A 22066-nucleotide genomic window follows, 5' to 3' on the forward strand; every position below is an offset into this window, starting at 1 on the left:
CCCGGGCCAGAGACTCATGCTTATTTAATCCAAGCAAAACAAATCCATGTAAATGTCTACTCACTTTTTTTTTTAATGTGGTAAAATACCTATCACATAAAATTTGCCATTTTAGCCATTTTTAAGCGTACAGGTTCAGTAGTGTTAAGTATATTCACATCATTGTCATCCAATCTCCAGAACTTTTTCATCTTGCAAGACTGAAAGTCTGTTGTCATTAAACAAATCCCCATTCCCCACCCCACCCCCAGCCTCTGGCAACTACTATTCTACTTTCTGTTTCTTTGCAGTTGTACCTATATATCTATGTTTTGTATCTAGATAGCTCATAAAAATGGAACCATGCCATGTTTGTCCTTTGTGAGTGGCTTATTTCACTTAGCGTCATGTCCTTAAGCTTCATTTGTGTTGAATCTATTTGCTTTTTAAAACTCTGTGCGGGGGCACCTGCATGACCCAGTCAGGTAAGCATCTGCCTTGGCTTGGTTCATGATCCCGGGGTCCTGGGGTGGAGCCCCTCTGCAGGGAGTCTGCTTCTCCCTCTGTCTCTCCCCTATGGCTTGTACTCTCTCTCTCACTCACACACTCAGTCTCAAATAAATAAAGAAAAATCTTTTAAAATAAATAAAATAAAGAAAACGCTGTTTGTGAACCATCTCCTTTATTAAGCCTTCCGTGACTTCCCTTTGCTTCACTTTGCTTCCTGCTAGACTTAGATAACCCTCTTCTATATTCCCTTGATACCTCTATCTTAACTACTTTATTATGCCTCAGCATTGGCATATCCCCCTTCAATTCTGTATACATCTTATTGGTAGAGATACTGACTTTTCCTCATTGTTAACTCAATTCTTTTTTTTTTCCCAAAGATTTTATTTATTTATTTGACAGACAGAGATCACAAGTAGGCAGAGAGGCAGACAGAGAGAGAGGGGGAAGCAGACTCCCCGCTGAGCAGAGAGCCTGATGCCGGCTCGATCCCAGGACCCTGAGATCATGACCTGAGCCGAAGGCAGAGGCTTAACCCATTGAGCCACCCAGGCATGCTGTTAACTCAGTTCTTGTCAAGGAATTGTCTAGTACAGAGATAAAAGTATTAGCTTAGATTAGGTTAAGTTCTGTGTAATAAGGAAAAAAAATCGGCTTAAAAGTTTACTTTTATCTCAGTAAACATAATGCCAGAAGTAGGCAGCCCAAGATTGTTGCAATACATGACTGTTGTAATCGTTCCACGGTGTCATTAAGAGCCGGTCTCTTGAATTTCTCCTCTGTCCTCTGAGCATGAGTTTTATCTTCAAGAGATGCCATTATTTCAGTGTTTAAGGACAACAGTGCAAGGAATCAGAAAGGACCTTCTTTCCTACTAAGTTATATTTCAGAGAGCCTTAGGTCTTCATAGTCTTTTGACTGAAATACTTGATTTATATCTCGTTGGCCACAACCACTAAGGCACATCTGGCTGTATGAGAGGATGAGAGATAGGTGGTTTTAAGGTTGAGCATTGGCATGTCTCGTGAAATCACAGGTTTTTACTCAGAAAAAGAGAGTGCAGGTTGGGATAGTCATCTAGTAGTCTCCCTTGATGCATAACAAATATTTGTTGAGTGTAAAAATGAATGAGTGCCTTTCCAAGGTGATGAGGAAAAGTTGGGGCTGATGCTCACGAGCATACTAAATATAGAAGGGAAAGTAGCTTCAGGTATATTTCACCTCTTGTGTCCAAAAGACTAACTTTTAAAAAGCCAATAGGAATCTAACTGGTTGAGCTCTACAACATTAGTATTTCATAGCTTCCCAGATCTTGTGTCCATATATGAATGAACAGCACTTCTTACACCCTGGAATATTTTTTTTTTTTTTTTTTACCAGTCGTGGAACAAATTCTAACTTAAGTTGCTAGGTTTTGGGGGTTTTGTCAGCTTTCAATTATATCATTAGAATTTAACTCCTTTCTTTTGAGGAACTTGCCACTTCTATCTTGATTGAACACTTCTTAGGGGGGACACCTGGGTGCCTCAGTCAGTTAAGCGGCTGCCTTCAGCTCAGGTCATGATCCCAGCGTCTTGGGATCAAGTCCCACATCGGGCTCCTTGCTTGGCAGGGAGCCTGCTTCTCCCTCTGCTTCTGCCTGCCATTCTGCCTACCTGTGCCCTCTCTCTCTCTCTCTCTCTCTCTCTCTATCTCTATCTCTCTGAGACAGATAAATAAATAAAATCTTTAAAACAAAACAAAACAAAAAACTTAGGGGCTAAGTAGAATGTATATGAAAACTAGGGCACAGTTTTATGCTTTTAAGGAGAGTGGTAGCAGGTTACATATTGTGTTTTTTAATTTACTTCTATTTTTGAATAGCAGGCTTCTCTAATGGCACCATTTGTATTTTTTAATATTTGTAATAATGAAGAATTATTTCAAGACGTACTTCAGACTCGTATTGGACAATTAAATAGCTCTTGTTAAAGTTACCATCTACTATATGGTTAGAGACATTTATATGAACAATAATTATGTATCTTGGCCTAGCTTGTTGACTTATCTAAAATAATTTGAAAGTATTCCCCACAGGTACTTGTTTACATGTTCATGTGTATGTAAGTAGCAATTTAATCCTTTGTCTTAGGATGTTTTGAATCCAGCTTGTCATTATGAAATTAATATAGTAATTTTTGACCCATATTTTATTAAGTTAGGGCATTTTTCTGTCATACAGTGTGAAGAACAGATTCTAGTCTTGGGCGGAGGAGAGTGTTCGGAAGCTATTCACGGTGTCCCGAGCGAGCAGTTATGGTTGGACTTGTTGGACTAGGGTGGTAGTCTAGACAGGACAGCAAGAAGTAGTCCAGCGCTGAAAACATTTAAAAATGATAAAATGTTCCTGAAATGTTGTCTCTAGCACTGTTTCGCTTGGCTCTTGTCAAAATATTTCTTCAATCTGCTGTATTTTATTCAGTGCTTATGAGATCTTCATGAAATCAAGATCCCCCTTCTATAACCTTTTCTTGGCCTGCTTCTAGCCCAGAAAATAGCTCACTCATTATTCGAATGTTGCTGTCTGAACCGACAATAAAAACTTTGTATTGGTAGGTCCTGAGGACAAATTTAAACAAAATAAGATAGTTTAATTTTATCGTTATATATAAATGTAATTAAATGTTTTTATCAGAATTATTTTTTAAATAAAACAAATGAACTAAATTTCTTTAACTGATTTGTTACATATAGGAATTCTTTCATGCTGCCAGAAACAACCAATCTTTGTTTTCTAAAGTAAATGAAGAAAAAATAGTCTTTTTCTTACATTTGTTAGGAATAGATACAAATGGACATGCTCATCGGCCAACATCGAGGTAATTTTAATGCTGTGTTTAATTTTGTGTTTTTGAGGGACTTAGCTATTCTGTTTAAACTTTTAAAGTGTTATAATTTGGGGGGGCACCTAGGTGGCTCAGTTGGTTAGGCATCTGCCTTTGGCTCAGGTCATTATCCCAGGATTCTGGGATTGAGCCCCGCATCAGGCTCCCTGCTCAGCGGGGAGCCTGCTTCTTCTCCCTCTTCCGCTGCCTGCTGCTCCCCCTGCATGTGCTCTCTCTCTGTCAAATAAATAAATAAACTCTTTTTTAAAAAAAGTATTATAATATTTTTGTAGTTATCATGTTACTTATATTCCATATTCTTGATTTATCAAGACAGGAGAAAAACTGTATGTTTTAGAAATATTTAAGGAAAACTTGGTGGGGGGGGAGCATTTATATGGTGTTAATATTTATATCCTGAAAAGATATAATTAGCTATTCTTTGTGTGTTCCATTTAATCAGTATTGTATCTAGCAAATGTATAAAGTTTTGTGTGCTATATTTCAGTAGCACTCCGGTATAGAACAGCAAATATTTTTCTCAGTTTTGCAGACCGTAAGAGGAAGAACCATGTTATACTTCTGTTCTCTACTTAGAATTTGGTTTAGATAAATCTAACTGTAACTCTAAAGCCTATTGATTAGCTGCCAGGAATGAATACCTCATGCTCCACTTCTTGAACATGATGGACTGTTCAAAGTGATAGAGCTCATACCAAAGCAACCTGTTCAACTGAATGGAGTGCTTAAATATAATTTATTTAGCATGTTATGTTAACGTTTTATATCACAAACACTCTAAGGGTTGGAAACATTTTATACTTGAAACAGTGATACTTACCTATTAATACAACAAGAACAATATAGATTGCATTATAAGAGACATGAACTTGTAAGTCATGATACATTTGAGATGTAAGAAGCATTCATTAAAATATATTTGCTAGTATAGGGGGGTATTCTTTTAAACTATTTCTAAAAACTATTTCATATTCTTTTGCTTCTTTAAAAGGAGAGAATAGGGGCGCCTGGGTGGCTCAGTGGGTTAAGCCTCTGCCTTCAGCTCAGGTCATGATCTCAGGGTCCTGGGATCGAGTCCTGCATTGGGCGCTCTGCTTGGCAGGGAGCCTGCTTCCTCCTCTCTCTCTCTCTCTCTGCCTGCCTCACTGCCTACTTGTGATCTCTGTCAAATAAATAAAATCTTAAAAAAAAAAAAAAGGAGAGAATAATATTTTTAACAATCTCAAGAGCTCTGACTTTAAAATATTAATGATGAAGTCTAAAAGTATTTTAGGAAGGGACTCCTGGTGGCTCAGTTAGTTAAATGTCTGCCTTCAGCTCAGGTCATGATCCTGGGATCCTGGGATCGAGTCCCACGTTGGGCTCCCTGCTCAGGCGGCAGTCTACTACTCCCTCTGTCTGCTGCTCCTCCTGCTTGTGTGTGCTCTCTCTTTCTCTCTCTCACTCTCTTACAAATAAATGAGTAAAGTCTTTTAAAAAGTGTTTTGGGAGCGATGTACTCTATGTTGACTAATTGATGAATTTAAATAAAAAATTAAAAAAAATTAAATATCTTAGGAGTTACCAACTTTAGATGTAATTAGTTGATGTTGAAGAAATTTGAGTTTTCCAAATTATTGTAATTTAATTTGTTCTTCTTTTTCTTTTTAAACAGGGAATATAAGGACAACATTAAAGTAGTTGATGACGGAATAAAAGAAATTGTGTCCATCCTTGAACATTTTTATGGAAATGATGGGAAGACAGCATTTATCTTTACCTCTGACCATGGGATGACAGACTGGGGTTAGTCTGTCTTTAAACAACATGTACTTTATGATTAAAGTAGTGGTAAATACAGCTTGCAGGTATCCTGTAATGTTGAAAAGGATTAGATGTCTTACTATATGCAAAGTGTCTAGCACACAATTGTCTGCTTAATGTATTAATGTAAAAAAAAGCTGGTTTTATGTAAGGAATCTTTCTTCTAGCTACAAAAGGAATATATTCTCATTTAAATGAGAAATTAGAGGACAGTGTGGAAAAGAAAACAAAAAGTATCTATCCTATTATTTATCTTCCTAGAGTTAACTGTAAGGGACGGCAAACAGGGTGAGGTTAAAGTGGTATCACCAGGGACCCTAGGGCTCCTGAAAGTCTCCCCTAGATGAACTTGTCCTCCCTGTGAGATTCCCAAGGCAAACACAGTGCGTGCACAGAGAACACAATAAGGCAAAGATAAGGTGTGGGTCCCCAAATCACAGTACAGGATTCTAGCAAGCTGGTACCACTCTGTAAAGGCCCTTTGGCTACACCAACCAGACTGGCCTGGAACAATCTCATCAAAGAGGTTTTGCCGTCCTCTCCAGAACAGATCTGGCCTTGACTGACTGCTTGCCCTACACGGAGCTGCTCTAGTGGCATCTCCTCCAAGTCTTACTGTGAATATTCTTCTTCTGCTTTCAACCAATCAACAGATACTCTTTTTTTTTTTTTTTTTTTTGCCTGTTCATTGTGGATGCTCTGACTTGCTTTGGGAATATTTTAAAACTAACTAATGAAGAGTTGTAAGCATTTGGGAGTGTAGTGGCTAGAAGTAGAATCACATATGGATCAACTCTTTAAAATTAAGTATTTAAAAAAATATTTAGTTGTAAGTTAGTTCATGCTTGTCTTCTTACTCTTGGAGTCTTATTTGTAGGTTTCCATGGCGCTGGTCATCCTTCAGAGACTTTAACTCCATTTGTCACTTGGGGAGCTGGAATCAAGTATCCCCAAAAAGTATCAGCACAGAAATTTGATGATGCATTTTTGAAAGGTATAAACATTTATCTTTATTGTCTTTATAAATATAACAATTTAAAATAAAACCAAAGTTTAACTTTAAAAGATTACTTTTCAAGTTATATAAAAAATATTTTAGAACCCTTTTGGTAATATATCTTAAAATCATTAAATCAAGACATGGTCTCTCATCATTTGTTTTGATGACTAATGAAATTTCTGAATTTATATGTAGGAAAATAGGGGAATGAGATACCTCTGAAGGTGATTTTAATAATAACTCACTATAGTATTTTAACATTTGGATTAGTGACAGTAGGAACATCACAGCTACAGTTTTAAGTATTTTGTAAGCAACTGCCATTTGAGAAAAAAGAAAGGCTTGGGTTGACTAACAGACTATCAATCATGTTAATTACTCCCTGGAGCAGGACTATCATTAGTTGTAGTCACGCTGACAGCTGTTATCATTGTGCGTTTTACTTCCATCTTCCCTTCCTTGGCCTTTTGATGTTTTGAAACAATTGTCTGCAAATGAGCATTTTGGAAGTTTAATAAATCATCACAGAAAACATCCAAATACTTATTTTAAAGCTATTCTTTTAAAATTCTACTTTTAAAAATATACAGCTCTGCCTGTTTAAGTGCCCTTTTTATTCATAGTTGGCTTAAAATAGATTTTCCCAATACTTTAGTTTGACATTATGCCTTGATCTCTCTTAATAATGAAACTATTTTTTTTTTTTTTAAGTCTTAACACCAGCTCTTGTGTCTAATTGTGTTTCAGAATGGAAATTAGAGAACTGGAAAAGGCAAGATATCCATCAGGTATTCAGTTCAATTTAATCACTTTCAAGTTTAATTTTATCTCCTATAAGAAGTTTAGACCAAAAAAAAAAATCTGAAAAACAGTATTAATAATAATGATGATAAAGGATTTTTCCAAACATTTCAATTACCAAGGGAAATCCTTCTAGTGCAAATATTTTAACTCAACTAATCTTTCTTCTGGCAAAATAAAAAAGCTTCAAGTAAAACTGAAAGAAGGTTCCCTCCAAATAACGTTGGCTAATTAAAGAATTATTATGTAAATTGAAATCTGCATGCCTGTTCGATTTCTGTGATTTCTTGTCATGGTTGCCTTGCTTAGTTGCTTTAAGCATAGAGCTAATAAATAATAAAACCCTATTATGGGTTTTTTCCTTCTAGTATGAGAGTTACCATTTCTTTTTTTATTAACACATATTTTAATTCTACCCAGGATGCTTACAAATGCAATGGAAAAAAGATGACAAAATATAGATAACTTAGCTAGGAACCTTAGATTACAGGAAAATACATGGCCAACCTAATCAAGTTAGACCAGTAACATTGTGTATAAATATGAAGCATGGAATTTTCATTGTCGAAGATATGCTCTGTAAACAACCATTTTCACTATTTGTAGAAGGCATGGCATTATCGGTATATGGCCTCCAAGGTGGTAGGAATATTTTACCTTCTCCAGGTCACCTCAAAAGCCAGCATTTCTTATTATAGTGAATAAACCAAAGTTCAGCATCTCATTTTCAGGCCTATGATTACAGAAGCCTGTTCTCTATCAGCATATTAAGAATGGTCTTTGGGGCGCCTGGGTGGCTCATTGGGTTGGGCCTCTGCCTTCGGCTCAGATCATGATCCCAGAGTCTTGGGATCGAGCCCCACATCGGGCTCTCTGCTCAGTGGGGAGTTTGCTTCCCCCGCTCTCTCTCTGCCTCCTTATGATCTCTGTCTGTCAAATAAATTAAAAAAAAAAAAAAAAAAAAAGAATGGTCTTTTCTGTCAGGATGGCTGCATATCACCCAAATAAATGGAAATATATAAAATTAGAATAGCAACTTAATTAATTATGCAATAAAAATCACCATCAGAGGAATAGGGAATATCTTGAAGATCATAAAACATGTTTTACTTATAGCCAGACTGGATTATAATTTAAAACTAAATATAGATTCAGCTATTGCTCTCTGAATGCTCCTACTTCAGATCTACATTAGATGAGAATTTCTTTATTCATTCTTTACACCAACATTGATATGTGTCTATAGTGTGTTTAAACATTGTGTAGACATTAGCATTAAACATGTATAAGGGATATAATGGTGAGTAAAAGCAGACAAAATGCGTGCCCTGGGAAGCTTACAGTTTGGGGTGAGAACAGAGAGTGACCAAATTATAATACAAATAAATGTAAAATTACAGCTATGCTAAGTACTACAAAAGAGGACTGTGAAGCCAGGAGAGTGTAGAGTGGATGTATCTGGTAGATGGTACGGTCAATAAAGTCTTCTTGAGACATTGAGGATTGAGCTGAGACTGAAGATTAAGTAGGAGTTATCAGGCATATGATACTCCCTCTCCCTTTCCAGGCAGAGGCAGCATCATGTACACAGAGCTCTGGTAAGAGGATACATGGCACGTTAAAGGATCACAGCATAGAACACCCGGGACTGTGGTATGATGTCTGGGTAGGCATTAGACCCCGCAGGGTCTTACGGGCCTATGGACTTAATCCTAAAGCTTGGGGAAGACCTTGAAGTATTTGAAGCTTAGAGAGTGATATAATCTATCTTTTTGGGAAAGGATTTCTCAGGCTGCAGCATGGAGAATAGATTAGAAGAGGCCAACAGTGGATTCTGGGGGAAAGGGAGAAGGTGACTAGAGGCCATTGGAGTTTTCCAATTTTCTATGGGTTGGTACTTCATAGAGAGAGTCCAGATGGTAAAGAGTGAGAAGCATTGAGAGCCTGGGACCAAACTCCAACTTTAAATGGGGAACTAGAGATGGGATCTGGAAAAGAGCCACAGTGAAATTGAAGACATTCAGTGGAGTGGGGTGTTACAGAAGCCAAGAAGGGAATGGTCTACACAGTCTGCTGAGAGGCCAAGTAATTAAAATAACCACAACAGCATTTGTAGCGACCATTTATTGCATGATTATCATGTGCCAAGTACTTTATAAATTTAATCTCATTTAATTATGCCATAACTCTGTAAGGGATAGTTTTTTAAAAATAAATAAACGATAAGGAAATAAGTAAATAAATGATAAGTTAACCTGCCCAAGGTCTCAGAGATTGCAGGCAAGGATTTGGAACTGGGTATTCTGACATCTAAGCACTTTACTGCCCGAAAACTTATAAGGACTAATATAAAAAGAGTCAATCAGATTTAGAAAAACAGAGGATGTTAGTTACTCTAAGGAGTGGTCTTTGGGATGGGTGAAGGGTCATAAAGGAAGTTGGAGTGGGCTGAGGAGAGATGGGGAGTCAGGGAAGTGAAGGTAGGGGCGCAAACAACTCTCCGGGAAGCTGGGGGGTTATATCATTTCTGGACTTAAGTGGCTGGCCAAACCTTCTGGTGTATACTTTTTCTTTAGTTGATATATACTTTTCTGGAGTTGGTGCCTACTATTGCTATTTACTTTTTATCTAGTTAAGACATCCTTTTCATAATACTGAAAAACTACTATATAAAGTAGTCAAGTTCTTAGCTATCAGAGTAGGTAACTTTTTGTTTTAGCATGTTTTACATTTGGGGCTCTTTCAAATTTATTTTTTTATACGTTGATACAGCTGTAACAAATGATATTTTTAGAGTTGATATCTACTGTATGTTAAATGTTTGAAGGTAATAGATTATAATGGACATCATGATTATAGTCCAAAATATAGTTGCATTAAATTATTTAATTTTCTTATTAGTATCTGTAAACTTAGTAGAATTGAACTTTTTCTGTTTGTAGGCTGATGTTGCACCACTGATGGCTTCTCTTATTGGAGTTCCCTTTCCCCTTAATTCAGTGGTAAGGAGTAAAATTTTTTTTATCAACTCTCAGGGAAAAAAAAGTTAGTGTACAGTAAAATTTGCTTTTTTATGTCTTTCTGAATAATCTTTGGTTACATTTAAAACTATATTTCCCTCTCTTTCTAAGTATATAATAATATCTCATAAGTGTATGTATTATATAACCTACAACATGGAGTACTGGTGTAATAGTTTTTCTTTAAAATTTTTTATTTTCTAAAATGTGTACAGATTTATCTTTATATTTCAGTTATAATTGGTAAAAATATATAAATAATTTTTATTACAAGCAGCACAAACCCTATCCATTTAAAGGGGGTTTATTAAAAAGATATTGCTGGGTTGTTGAATCAAAGGGGTGTTCAAAAACCAGGCTTAGAAATGAACAGGAACTAAGAGAACACCGGAGACTTGGAAGAAAGAGCCGAACAGTTGTGGCTAGGGCACCAACACTAGGGGAGAAGAGTATTACACCTGTTGTACCTTTTGTTCCTTGACTCCCAAGAGTCAAATTCCAGTGCTTACCATTTGAGTGGGCTAGCCTTATTTGTCTACCCTTCAGTAAAGGAAGGTGGGACTCCATCAGAAACCTACTATATTATATCCAGTGGGGGAGAATTTATTTTTTCCTTCCAAGAATTTTATTTAAATTCAAGTTAGTTAACATATGGTGTAGTATTAGATTCAGGAGTAGGATTTAGTGATTCATCACTTACATGTAACACCCAGTGCTCATCACAAGTGCCCTCCTTAATGCCCATCACCCATTTAAACCATCCCCTCCAATGCCCCGTCAAAACCCTCAGTTTGTTCTCTATAGTTGAGTCTCTTATGGTTTGTCTCTCTCTCTGTTTTTTTTTTTTTTTTTTTAAAGATTTATTTATTTATTTATTTGTCAGAGAGAGAGAGAGAGAGAGAGAGAGAGGAGTGAGAGTGAGCACAAGCAGACAGAGTGGCAGGCAGAGGGAGAAGCAGGCTCCCTGCCGAGCAAAGGAGCCCGATGTGGGACTCGATCCCAGGACGCTGGGATCATGACCTGAGCCGAAGGCAGCTGCTTAACCAACTGAGCCACCCAGGCATCCCTCTCTCTCTGTTTTTAATCTTATTTTGGTTTTCCTTCCCTTCCCCTGTTTTCATCTGTTTTATTTCTTAAATTCCACAGTGGGGAAGATTTCTAAACATAGAATGGTAATGCTGTAAAGAATGGGAACTGGATGCTGAAAAGCCAAAATATATATTCCAACCAGCCATTCTTATTAGCTCTTCAAATGAAACTTTAAAAAAAGTTATGTTGGGGTGCCTGGATGGCTCAGTGGGCTGGGGCCTCTGCCTTCGGCTCAGGTCGTGGTCCCGGGGTCCTGGGATGGAGCCCTGTGTCAGGCTCTCTGCTCGGCGGAGAGCCTGCTTCTTTCTCTCTGCCTATCTGTGATCTCTGTCAAGTGAATACATAAAATCTGAAAAAAAAAAAAAAAAAAAAAAAAAAATGTCATCTAACTCAGAACTCTGAGAAAATGATCCTTATAGTCATATTTTTGAGTGTATGTGTATAACTGAAAAAAAAGTTTCACAGAACAGTCTTTACTCTTACTGTGCATGGTATACTCTCAATTTTCTTATTAGGCCTTTTTTTTCCCCTTAAGTGTACTGGTTGTGGCCCACCATAGTGATTTTTCATGTGTGCAAAGCATTTCGTTCACTTCCTAGCACATAGTAGTCTTTCGATAGATACTGGGTTTTATTGAACTTATTTCATCTCTTTGCTTTATACAACTTACTAAATCTACTTTGTAGAAAAAATAATAGAACATTTTTCAATTATGATTTTTAAAAAGATATTTTGCTTAATTATTTCGGTAAGTTATTCATCTACCTGTCTTGTCTTTAGTGCTTCCTTTGTAAGTTTATTTTGTTTTATAAGAATAGCCTGAGCTATTAATACTAATAATAGTATGCTAATAATATTAATACAAATATTAAACCAGTGTTTATTATTTACAGGGTATCCTTCCTATAGATTATCTTAACAACACTGATCTCTTCAGGGCAGAGAGCATGTTTACAAATGCAATGCAGATTCTTGAACAATTCAAGGTAAAATAAGACACACACAATGATGGATACTACTACAACTTTAAAACCAAGTATATTAAGTGAAAATAATTGATTCTGTGTTTTAAGAAATTATTTTCTATAGTTTATTATCTTTAAATTTTGTGTATTTGACTAGTGTCATAAAGTTTAACATTTGTGAGGTGCACATTCCATGAATCAGTTTGAAGTATAAAATTACCTTTGATAAATATCTCTAATTGTAAGACTATCACATATGCTTATAAAGACTACACTCCAACTCTGCTTGCCCCACAGAAGTAATAGTAGAGATTGCAACATTTGTTGTCATTTCATGTACATCACCATATACATTAAGCTAAGTAGAGAAGTGACAATTTAAAGGAAACTTTGTTATCCTTAATACTCTTAATGCAGCTTGTTTTGTTTTCTAAGAGTAAAAGAAGTATTAGTTACATTACAATATGTTATTTTGCAGGAAGCTTGGTATGATTAATTCTCAGGTTATTGTGATAGTATGATAATTGAAATTTCTGTTTAAATATTTATGGACTAATGTAGTAACATAAAATTCCATTTAGTTTCAAAGTAATAAGTATCCCCAATGAGACATTTTAATAGATGTTTGTATTTCAAAATGAAACTAATGTTTTTCTCATTTATAGTATATTAAAATATTTTTCTATCTGGCTCCCAGGTAAAAATGACCCAGAAAAAAGAAGCTATTTTACCGTTTTTTTTCACACCATTTAAGTAAGTCTCATATTTTTTATTAACTCGTAGAAGGAATTTTTTAATGAGTTTGAGTACTACTGATAGGATAGAATACTTAGAAACTTTGTCTTTTTTGTTTATATTAGTGCAGACTCCAAAACAAAAGCCTCTTCTATTATTTTTGTAAATAATGGGCCAGTTGCCAGATGCTTTTGAATGGCTAATAAAGGAGATAAAGGAGCCCAGAGAGATGTGGGAGACATTAAGATCATTGAACAGGGCCTGCCTGGGAAGGTGTGGGGAGTCTTGGTTTGGTTGATTGGGAGGTGGTGTTACCATTATGGCTTGTAGAAAAAAAGATGAGGTGGTTTTATGGGCGAGGATGAATGCTTCTGAGTTTAGCCTACATTGAAGATATCAATTAATTAGAACTAATTGGAAATTAGTTAGAAATAAGATTTGTATAGCAAGTTAGGGACTTGGATCTCTACACAGAGATGAAAGTTGTTTGTGTAGATTGGAGATATCAGCATGGCGGTGTTAACTGTTGCACATGTAGGAGGCTCTAGGAGAACTTAGAAAGTGACAAGAAAAAGCCCATGATACAATTCTGGGAGACCTTGATAACTACTGGATGGGTAAGGAGGAGAGCAGCCTTTGGTGGGCAGCAGGATTTTGCTGTCCTAGATCTCTCTTCCTTGGATCAGGAGAGGGGAGATATGAGTCCCAACCCTGGCTCTGCAGTTCTGACGTGGGGCGCTTTATTCAGCCTTCTTTGTTCCTCCTCCTCAAGGGTCATTTTCAATTAGCAAGGATTTGCATTTAATTATGAAGGATTTGGTCTTGACCAAAATACACGGAAACTCCTTGAAATGTGGGTGTTAGGAATGCATTTGAATGACTTCGTTGGTTATTTTTGACAACTTCTGTAGTGCTAGTGTGGTATTCATAAACTAGAAAGGCTTAAGTATTGCCTTGCTCTCTGAATAATGTGATTACCTCCTTGACTTTGTGTGTGTGTATTTGTGTGAATAGAAGATAAAAAAAAAACAAGGGCCATATGGGTGGCTCAGTGGGTTAAGTAAGCCTCTGTCTTCAGCTCAGGTCATGATCTCAGGGTCCTAGGATCGAGCCCCACATTGGGCTCTCTGCTCAGCAGGGAGTCTGCTTCCCTCTCTCCCTCTCTGCCTGCCTCCCTGCCTGCTTGTTATCTCTGTCTGTCAAATAAATAAATAAAATCTTTTTAAAAATTAAAAAAAAAACAAGCAAAATTAGGGCTTTGCAACTTATGATCATATGAAATTAATTACCCTAAATATTATATAATATATATCAAAGGTAGAATTACCTTTGGAGAGTGTCCCTAATTGTAAGATTATCACATGTACTTATAAAGACTATAAACCAAGTCTTTACTGATTGGAACTTGCCCCATCTTATCTCATATACATGTCTTATGCATCTGTTTATCTTTAGTGTAGTGGTACAGTCAGAGCATAATAAGATAAATGAATAAGAAACATATTATCAATTCCTGGTATGAAGAAAATACATAGGACATTGGAAGCAAGACTTAGTTTAGACCAGCCATTCTAAAAGGACTGGTCAGGGAAGATGTACTCTTCTGTACAGGGCTCAGGTGCACACTGCCTGCCTTCTTCCACTTAGGCCTGCTGGCTGATCGTGAACTTCCTGTGCTCTGATGCTCAGCTTCTGCCTGTAGAACTGCTGCTGGCCTCGTGTCCTCTGGGGGCCCTGCAGCATGCTTGATTCCTCCCCAGTGGTCACCCACTCTGAGCAAAGCTCCCAGGCCTGCCTATGCTGAAAATCACCATTTATCAAGAGCCTGCAACATGACCAAGAAGTACCTTAGAGTACATGAAGAACTGACTCCTGAGAAAATAATTTAAGGCCCAGAAAAGAACCTAAAAATGTTAAAGTTCTCAGAAATATCTGAGAAGCTATTGTATCCATAAAACAAAAAAAGCCCACACTTTGCAAAAGAGAAAGAGTTCAAAATGCAAATTTTAAAAAGAGAAATGCAACTAAAAATTTACAGAATAGTACATTGTACAAGAATAGACCAACTGGGAGACAAACCCTCCAAATGAGAATAGCCAAATGAAATGAATTTTAATACATGGATTGGATAAGAAGCTGGAGGAAACACAATGGCACACATGGATGGCATACATTTCTTCATCCCCTGAAACAAGGACAAGTGGAAACTTCAGGGAAAAGAAAATATTTCCAACTGTACAAGAAAGCCTGCTTCAAACATGAAGCAACCTAATATGTCAGGTGATTTCAAACAGCTGCTAGGAGGATGAGAAAGAGAATTCATTTGAACAGTGGCACATAGATTAAAGCTTCAATGAAATAGACAAGAAAATCTAATCATAGCATAAAACTTAGCTACTCAGTGAACAGTATTTAAATAACCATAATAGAGCAAATACTGGTTTTCAGTTTCTAGAGTCAAACCTTAGACAAAGCAAGGAAGACTTAATTGCGATTACAGAACAGAATGTAAATGTTCCCCGTCTTGACACTGTACATGTAAGGGTTACAAGTTGGAAGGCAGAGGAGGAAAGAAATGTAAGTGGAATAGTAGTGATGCTATTGTTCTCATAAAATAGAACATGGAAATTCTGGATATAGTTGAGAAAGTAAGACCGAGATGTAGGTATTACATTATTAAAGTGACCAATGTAGGGGCGCCTGGCTTGCTTAGTTGATAGAGCGTGTGACTCTTGATCCAGGGATTGTGAATTCGAGCCCCATGTTGGGGTACAGCTTACTTAAAAATGAAGTGACCGGGGCACCTGGGTGGCTCAGTTGGTTAAGTGTCTTCCTTTGGCTCAGGTCATGGTCTCAGGGTCCTGGGATTGAGCCCCACATTGGGCTCCCTGCTTGGTGGGAGCCTGCTTTTCCCTCTCCCTCTCGTTCCCCCTGCTTGTAATCTCTCTCTCTCTCTCGCAAATAAATAAATAAAATCTTTTAACAAATAAAGTGACCAATGTAGCCAACAGAAGACGTAAAGATGGTAGTATAACCATATGGGTAGAGAGGAGACCATGGGAACAGGCAGAGTCAGTGAGGAGTTCACAGAAAATGCCTCAGGTCATCTAGTCAAGAAATAGTAATAAAAGCATATTATTAAGAAACATGGAGGTGACTACCAGAATAACAAAAATAGGCGTAAAAGGTTTTGTCTCTGGGTTGGGGAACTGAGTGATGAGAAGGGTGGAGCAGGGGTTTGTTGGCTGTCTTATGTCTTCTGTACTGTTTGTTTTTTTTTTAATTATGTGCCTATAGTACTTTGATAAAGCGTATATTTTTAAAAAGAACAAAATAAATAAGTATTTTAGTCACTAGCACAAATGATCAAATGAAATCATAAAAATAATGGGCATCGGTAAAGTAATGTATTTTTCCATATAAATATTAGAATCAGTGTCTTGAGTTATTAGAAAAATTCTTTGGTTATTATACTATATTTAGGAAATACTTTGGTGAGGATTGACATTTCTACAATATAAAGTATTACTACCCAACATTTACTTATTTATATCCTCCGTTATGTCCTTAAGTAAAATTTTAAAGTTTTCCCCATAATATACATTTTTCATTGTTTTATTCCTGCGTAATTTATTTGTTATGAGTAGTATCTTTTTTTTTATTACATATGTTCAGTATCCCAGGAAAAACAGTTATTGCCATTTACTGAGTACAGGGGACTCTCTATTTTTCTCTAATCCAGTGAATTTACTCATGTTTACACCATCCGTTTTCTTCCAGTCACCTTTATGTATACACTTAATATTAGCATTATCCACTTAGAAACTGTATCATGTAAATGTTGGCATATAAACATCATAATAGATGAAAGAATATAGTTTTCACAGATCCTTTTTGCAAAACAGTTCAAGTTTTTGTTGCAAACAGGTTTTGTTTTGAAGCCCTTCCCTCTTGAATAAGTAACATATTTCCTTTTTCTTCTTAGAAATATATAATTCACTCATCAATTCTTAAGTTTGAGAAAATTTATCTAGGATATTGACACGTGAAGTCATAGTTTTGAGATTTTACTTACCACGATCGATTTCACCAGCATCACTGGATTTTAGTTTAATGATATCTCTCCACCATTCTTCCATTGTCTTATTTAGTCTTGTCTAGCATGAATAATTTATGGATAATGTAATAATTCCTGGGGTGATGAAATAGCAAACGTTTTAAGAAGTGCGAAAAATTAATTGCTAAGATCCTTTAACATATCTTACACTGGTAAAAGAGTCCAGTGGATCCATTTGGTAATTGGATATCCTATGTTATCCTATTCTTTAAAAATTAAGTAGATATTATCTTTTATATCTTAAAGACCTCTAGAGAAAAAGTAGAGTCATGAAATAACCTATTCTGACAACTCAACAAACTCAAGCCTCGTGCTATGCCAAGGGATAACCAGCAGGTGGCGCTACATGACTAGGAGAGGCATAAAAGTTTTGACGACATCTTAGTACCTCAAAAAGGAGGAAATACACTTTGTATTTGAAAACTGTAGACTTTAGAGGACAAAGTAAGATCAGAATAACTTTAAAGGAAAACAATTACATGAAATGAGAAAAGAACAAGAAAGGTCTCTTAAGGAGTATTTCAGAAGAAAATGAAATCGGAAAGAAATATTATACCTTGCCAACAGAAGCGAAAATAGCTGTTCTCTTTTACTTAAAAGTCACTATATAAACTCGGGATAGTTAAACTTTAACGAAATATTGTAATATGTTTTCTACCAAAATGGCAAAAGCTGTTTTGGTTCTTTTTAATATGTTTGTTTGTTTTGGCTGATGTGGCTTAAAATTCCTCCCTTAGACCAAATTTAAATACTGATTTTAATGGGACTCTTTCTACCACTTCACCCATCTGGCTTACGAATTATTTATTAGAAATGCAATTTTCTCTTTCAAAATTGAAATTCTTTTTAAAAAAGTAACTTTTATATATCACATACATACATAGAAAATGTTTATTTACTCACTCTGTCTTTATCTTCTTCAGATATTTTTCCTTTAATCTAAATAGGTGTTCTAAAAAGTAGTAGGCTAGATATCACTAGCTATCTCTAAAATATCATGAATAAATGCAAGCAAAATATTTTGTAATAAAAATCTGAGGAGATGTGGAAGATAAACTTCAGAGGGCAGCATTTTAAGGAGATCTTTTTCCTCCAAACACTAGTCACCCTAAATAATTGATGATAAAATTCTTAATAATTCTAAGCATGGTTTATTTCTTCTGCAGTGTTCAAATAACTGAAAAAAGTTGGAATAGTAGCAATCACAGCAGAGAAATGTGCACAATTAGTACTCATTCTTTCTTTCTTTTTACTGAAGTATGATGTGCTGGTAATAGATTGTTTTAAAACTTGATGTTTTCAATGTAAAAAATTTAATCAATAAAGAAAAATTTTTCATACACCTTACTATGTAGACATGCGCTGTCACCATTATCATCAAATATAACTTCTGCCAAATTCTCTCTCCCTCTCTCTACAGGATTCTAATTACATGTATAAATATTAGGGCTATTCACAATGACTTGTATGTCGTTTGGGGGTTTTTGAATAGTCTTTTCTGTGCTTTTCATTCTTTCTGCTCTTCAAAGTTCAGGCAGGACATTTTCTGGTGACCTATCTTCTAATACACCAAATCTCTTTCCTACCTTGTCCAGTTTGCTGCTACTGAGTTGAGTCTCAGTTAGTACATTTTTTTCAGTTGTAGAATTTCTGTTTCATTTTTTTAATTTTTTAAAAATATTCTATTTATTTATTTGACAGATGACAAGTAGGCAGAGAGGCGGGGGGGGGGGGGGAAGCAGGCTCCCTGCTGAGTAGAGAGCCCGATGCGGGGCTCGATCTCAGGACCCTGAGATCAAGACCTGAGCCGAAGGCAGAGGCTTAACCCACTGAGCCACCCAGGCGCCCCTTTCATTTTAATTCATTTTAAAAATAGATTCCAGTTCTTCGGTGCAGTTTTCTATCTTGCTTTTTATTGTTGAATGTATTAACCACAGTTATTTTCAGGTGGACCTGATAACACCACCAATAAGCAAATGATTTGTGAGTGTGCTTCCGCTGTCTTTTTTCATTCCGTCCTGTTGTTGAGTCTGGTGATTTTTAGATGAATGCTTATCATTGTATAGTAAAAGTTTTGAAAGGTCTGGATTATCTCATTCTCCAGAGAGGTTTCATCTTATCCTGACAGGCCCAGAGTGGCAGTTGCCTCAAGGCTGTGTTGCGTCTGTCGTCTTCCTCACCTCTGGTCTGTGTCTGCTCTTAGAGTGTAGCTTCCCAGGGATCTCAGTGGAAGGCGTTTGTTATCCAGAGCCCTTCCTTAGTGGCTCCTGAACACCAGTTTTTGTCTCTTCTATATCCTGACATTGCCAAAACTTCTGTCCTTTCTTTCAGGGGCTTTCTTCAAAGCATCTTGTTCTGTTGTCCTGCACAGCTGAAGAATTTGCTGGATGCCCAGCTTATTCCCCCTCTCACCAGGACGTGGCCTTTGTTTCTTTACCTGAATTCTCAACATAGAGTAGAAAAGAAGTTGTTGCTTATAAAAGTTCCTTAAGACTTCACCTCAGAATCTGTATTAAATTAGTTTAAGTAAATTCCAGATAGCTTTTTATTCGTGTTTTTTTTTTTTAATCCAGAATGAAAATTGTATTTTACTTTCTTATTTGTCTCCTCAAGTCCTGGCTGCATTAGCAGCCACAGATTTTATGTTTTATCTCTGCAGCCTTATAGGATTGCCAAAGGCTCTATTGGATTCTCCACCTCCTGGTATCAGCTATAGGCCCAAGTTCTCAGCCTTTTGCCCAAAATAAGTATGGGAAATGCTCTAAAGGTTACACTTCGTAAAAGGCTGGACTACTTCTCTGATTTCCTTCTCTCTAGGATCTTAACTCTTCAATTCTTGATGGTCTCAGCAGCTCTCCAGCACCTTCAAAGTGATTTTTAATTTTATTTTATCAGGCTTTCTAGTTGTTCCTGGTGGGAGCATTGAAATGGGCAAGCTTTTCCATCATAGCTAGAAACTGTGCTTATACTTTAATGTTTTAATTATTTTCTTAAAAAATAAAAGCTCATTAGTAAAATATGAATGAAAAAGTAATATATACACACAATGAAAATTATATAAGCAATAATAAACTGTTACTGCTCCTGAGTTCTAGTGTTAGTCCTTTTCCCTGGAGGCAAAGTTGCAGTTTCTCATACAACTTTCATATAGATCCCTCTTCAAACGTGCTGAAAAGAATAAAGAATATAACAAAAATCTTTGTACACATAAGCAGGTTTAAGAAATGTTATGTGGTAAAAATAAGGACAAGGAAAAGACATAAAGAGAAAAATGAAAGGTTAAGGGAACAGAAAAGGTATATGGTGTAGTATAAGAATGGCAAAGAGATTCAAATTATTTTCTAACTTTCATTGTTGGTTTGGACTGCCTGGAGTTTTCTGACAATTCTCAGGCCCTGTGTAGCTCCAGGGAACAGAGAGCCATAATGGATTTGCCTTGTCTGTTGTGTGCAGGTGAGCGCAGGACTGCTGAGCGGTGAAACCACGCCACTAATTTGCTGTTCCATTAATTACATTGATTTAGTCAGAATTTCTTTGTTATCTAGAGTATTCCAGTTCTCCAAAATGATGGATCATATGACTGTCATAAGAGTGGTGTGGAGTCAAGAAAACGAAGAAACTTAGAGTCAAGAAAACGAAGTTTAACCAAAGCTATTTTTGGGGAGAGTTCAGATAATGAGCAATAATACAATTAGCTTTTGGTTTCTTTATTTTCTTGTTTTGTTTTGTTTCATTTCTTTATTTTCTCAACCATCACTGTCCTTTTATTTTTCAGTTAAGAAAAAAATATATCACTGAAATGAGGAAACATTTTAAACCTAACCTTTTTTTTTGTAGGTTGCTTTCTGAATCTAAACAGCTAAACATTTTAAGAAAAGCAAGATCATATATAAAACAGAGAAAGTATGATGAAGCAGTAAGTATGCAGGCCTTGTCTATATAAATAGCTAGTCGTCGTTTTGGGTATGGGGAGGGGCAAGGTACATGATGGAGAGCAAAGTGGGCAGGGAGCTTTCCTAAACCATTAAGGAAGGATTGAATTTTCTAAGTAGCTGCTTTAGCCATGGAATGCTTCTGTTATTTCAAATATTATCAGGGGTAAACTTTTTTAGGTTAGCATTAAAAATGAACAATTGCCATTTTCTTTAATGAGAAAGTATATTCCAATTTTCTGTAACCCTACTTGAGTGCATAACATTTCAGAAAATGGCATATGTTTATTACATTTGACATTATCTATCCACTATCAGAAGTCTAACGATTCATACTGAAGCTTCAGATCTCAACAACTACCCCACTATGTTTTCCATTAATTTTCTTTTTATTAAATGGTCATAATTTTAAAGAAGGAGAGAGTTCTATTTTCAGTTTCTCAGATTGCCTAAGCAAAATACCACGCATTTCTAATGCTCATTTTTGTTATGGTTTTGAAACAGCAACCTATTGTTTTTGTTTTAATGATGCTTTATAACTGATGTGGGTAATCTGGTATGAGAAAATAAAACATGATACAAATGTGGATATCTCTGCCATTTGGGATCAATATTAGAGAGACTTCATTTCTTTCTTTTGTATGTATGTCACCTGTAGATATTTCCACAGAGTGAATCATTTTAAATCACTACACAAATCATAGTTTACAGTGAAAATGCCCTTCCTTATCAAGATTCAAAATCATTCTAGTCAGGAATTTTTCTTGTACTTTGCAAAAAGATCCTTGAGTAATTAAAATCTGTTCTTGATCCATCATTTACAGTTGTACACTCTAATTTTAACAATTTTCCTTGGGTTTTCTGGTTCTTCCCATGTGGCAAGTTATGTTTTCCTTTCTCTGTAGGTCTCCCTTTGCAAGGAGCTGATTCATCTTGCTCTGAAAGGCTTGTCCTATTATCATACTTACGACAGATTCTTCTTGGGTGTCAGTGTTGTTCTTGGTTTTGTGGGATGGACGTCTTATGCTTCTTTGTTGATCATCAAGTCTCATTCCAACCTTACTAGAGGTGTCAGCAAAGAAGTTAAGGTATGTTCCGAAAATATAATGAAGATTCAGATAATGGTGTAAAATCACTAGGACCGGGGAAAGAAATGGAATCAAATCAGCTGTTATGAGTTCATACGATGTGCAAAGTCGTACTAAGCTGACTCTTACCTTTCATTGGCTT

General features: G+C 36.2%; 1 protein-coding gene across 1 annotated transcript in view; it reads left to right on the forward strand.

Moving 5' to 3' along the window:
• The window catches only part of PIGN (phosphatidylinositol glycan anchor biosynthesis class N), a 111600-nt gene that overhangs the window by 22965 nt on the left and 66569 nt on the right, over nt 1–22066 (forward strand). The window contains exons 8-16 of the mRNA XM_080821151.1: nt 3223–3347; nt 5029–5159; nt 6055–6171; nt 6925–6965; nt 9921–9980; nt 11981–12073; nt 12750–12805; nt 20742–20820; nt 21742–21924. Of these exons, the coding sequence (XP_080677277.1) occupies nt 3223–3347; nt 5029–5159; nt 6055–6171; nt 6925–6965; nt 9921–9980; nt 11981–12073; nt 12750–12805; nt 20742–20820; nt 21742–21924 (885 nt within the window). The remainder of the gene's footprint in view (nt 1–3222; nt 3348–5028; nt 5160–6054; nt 6172–6924; nt 6966–9920; nt 9981–11980; nt 12074–12749; nt 12806–20741; nt 20821–21741; nt 21925–22066) is intronic.

This window comes from Martes martes (genome assembly GCF_963455335.1).
Source record: "Martes martes genome assembly, chromosome: 13".
NCBI lineage: Eukaryota > Metazoa > Chordata > Mammalia > Carnivora > Mustelidae > Martes > Martes martes.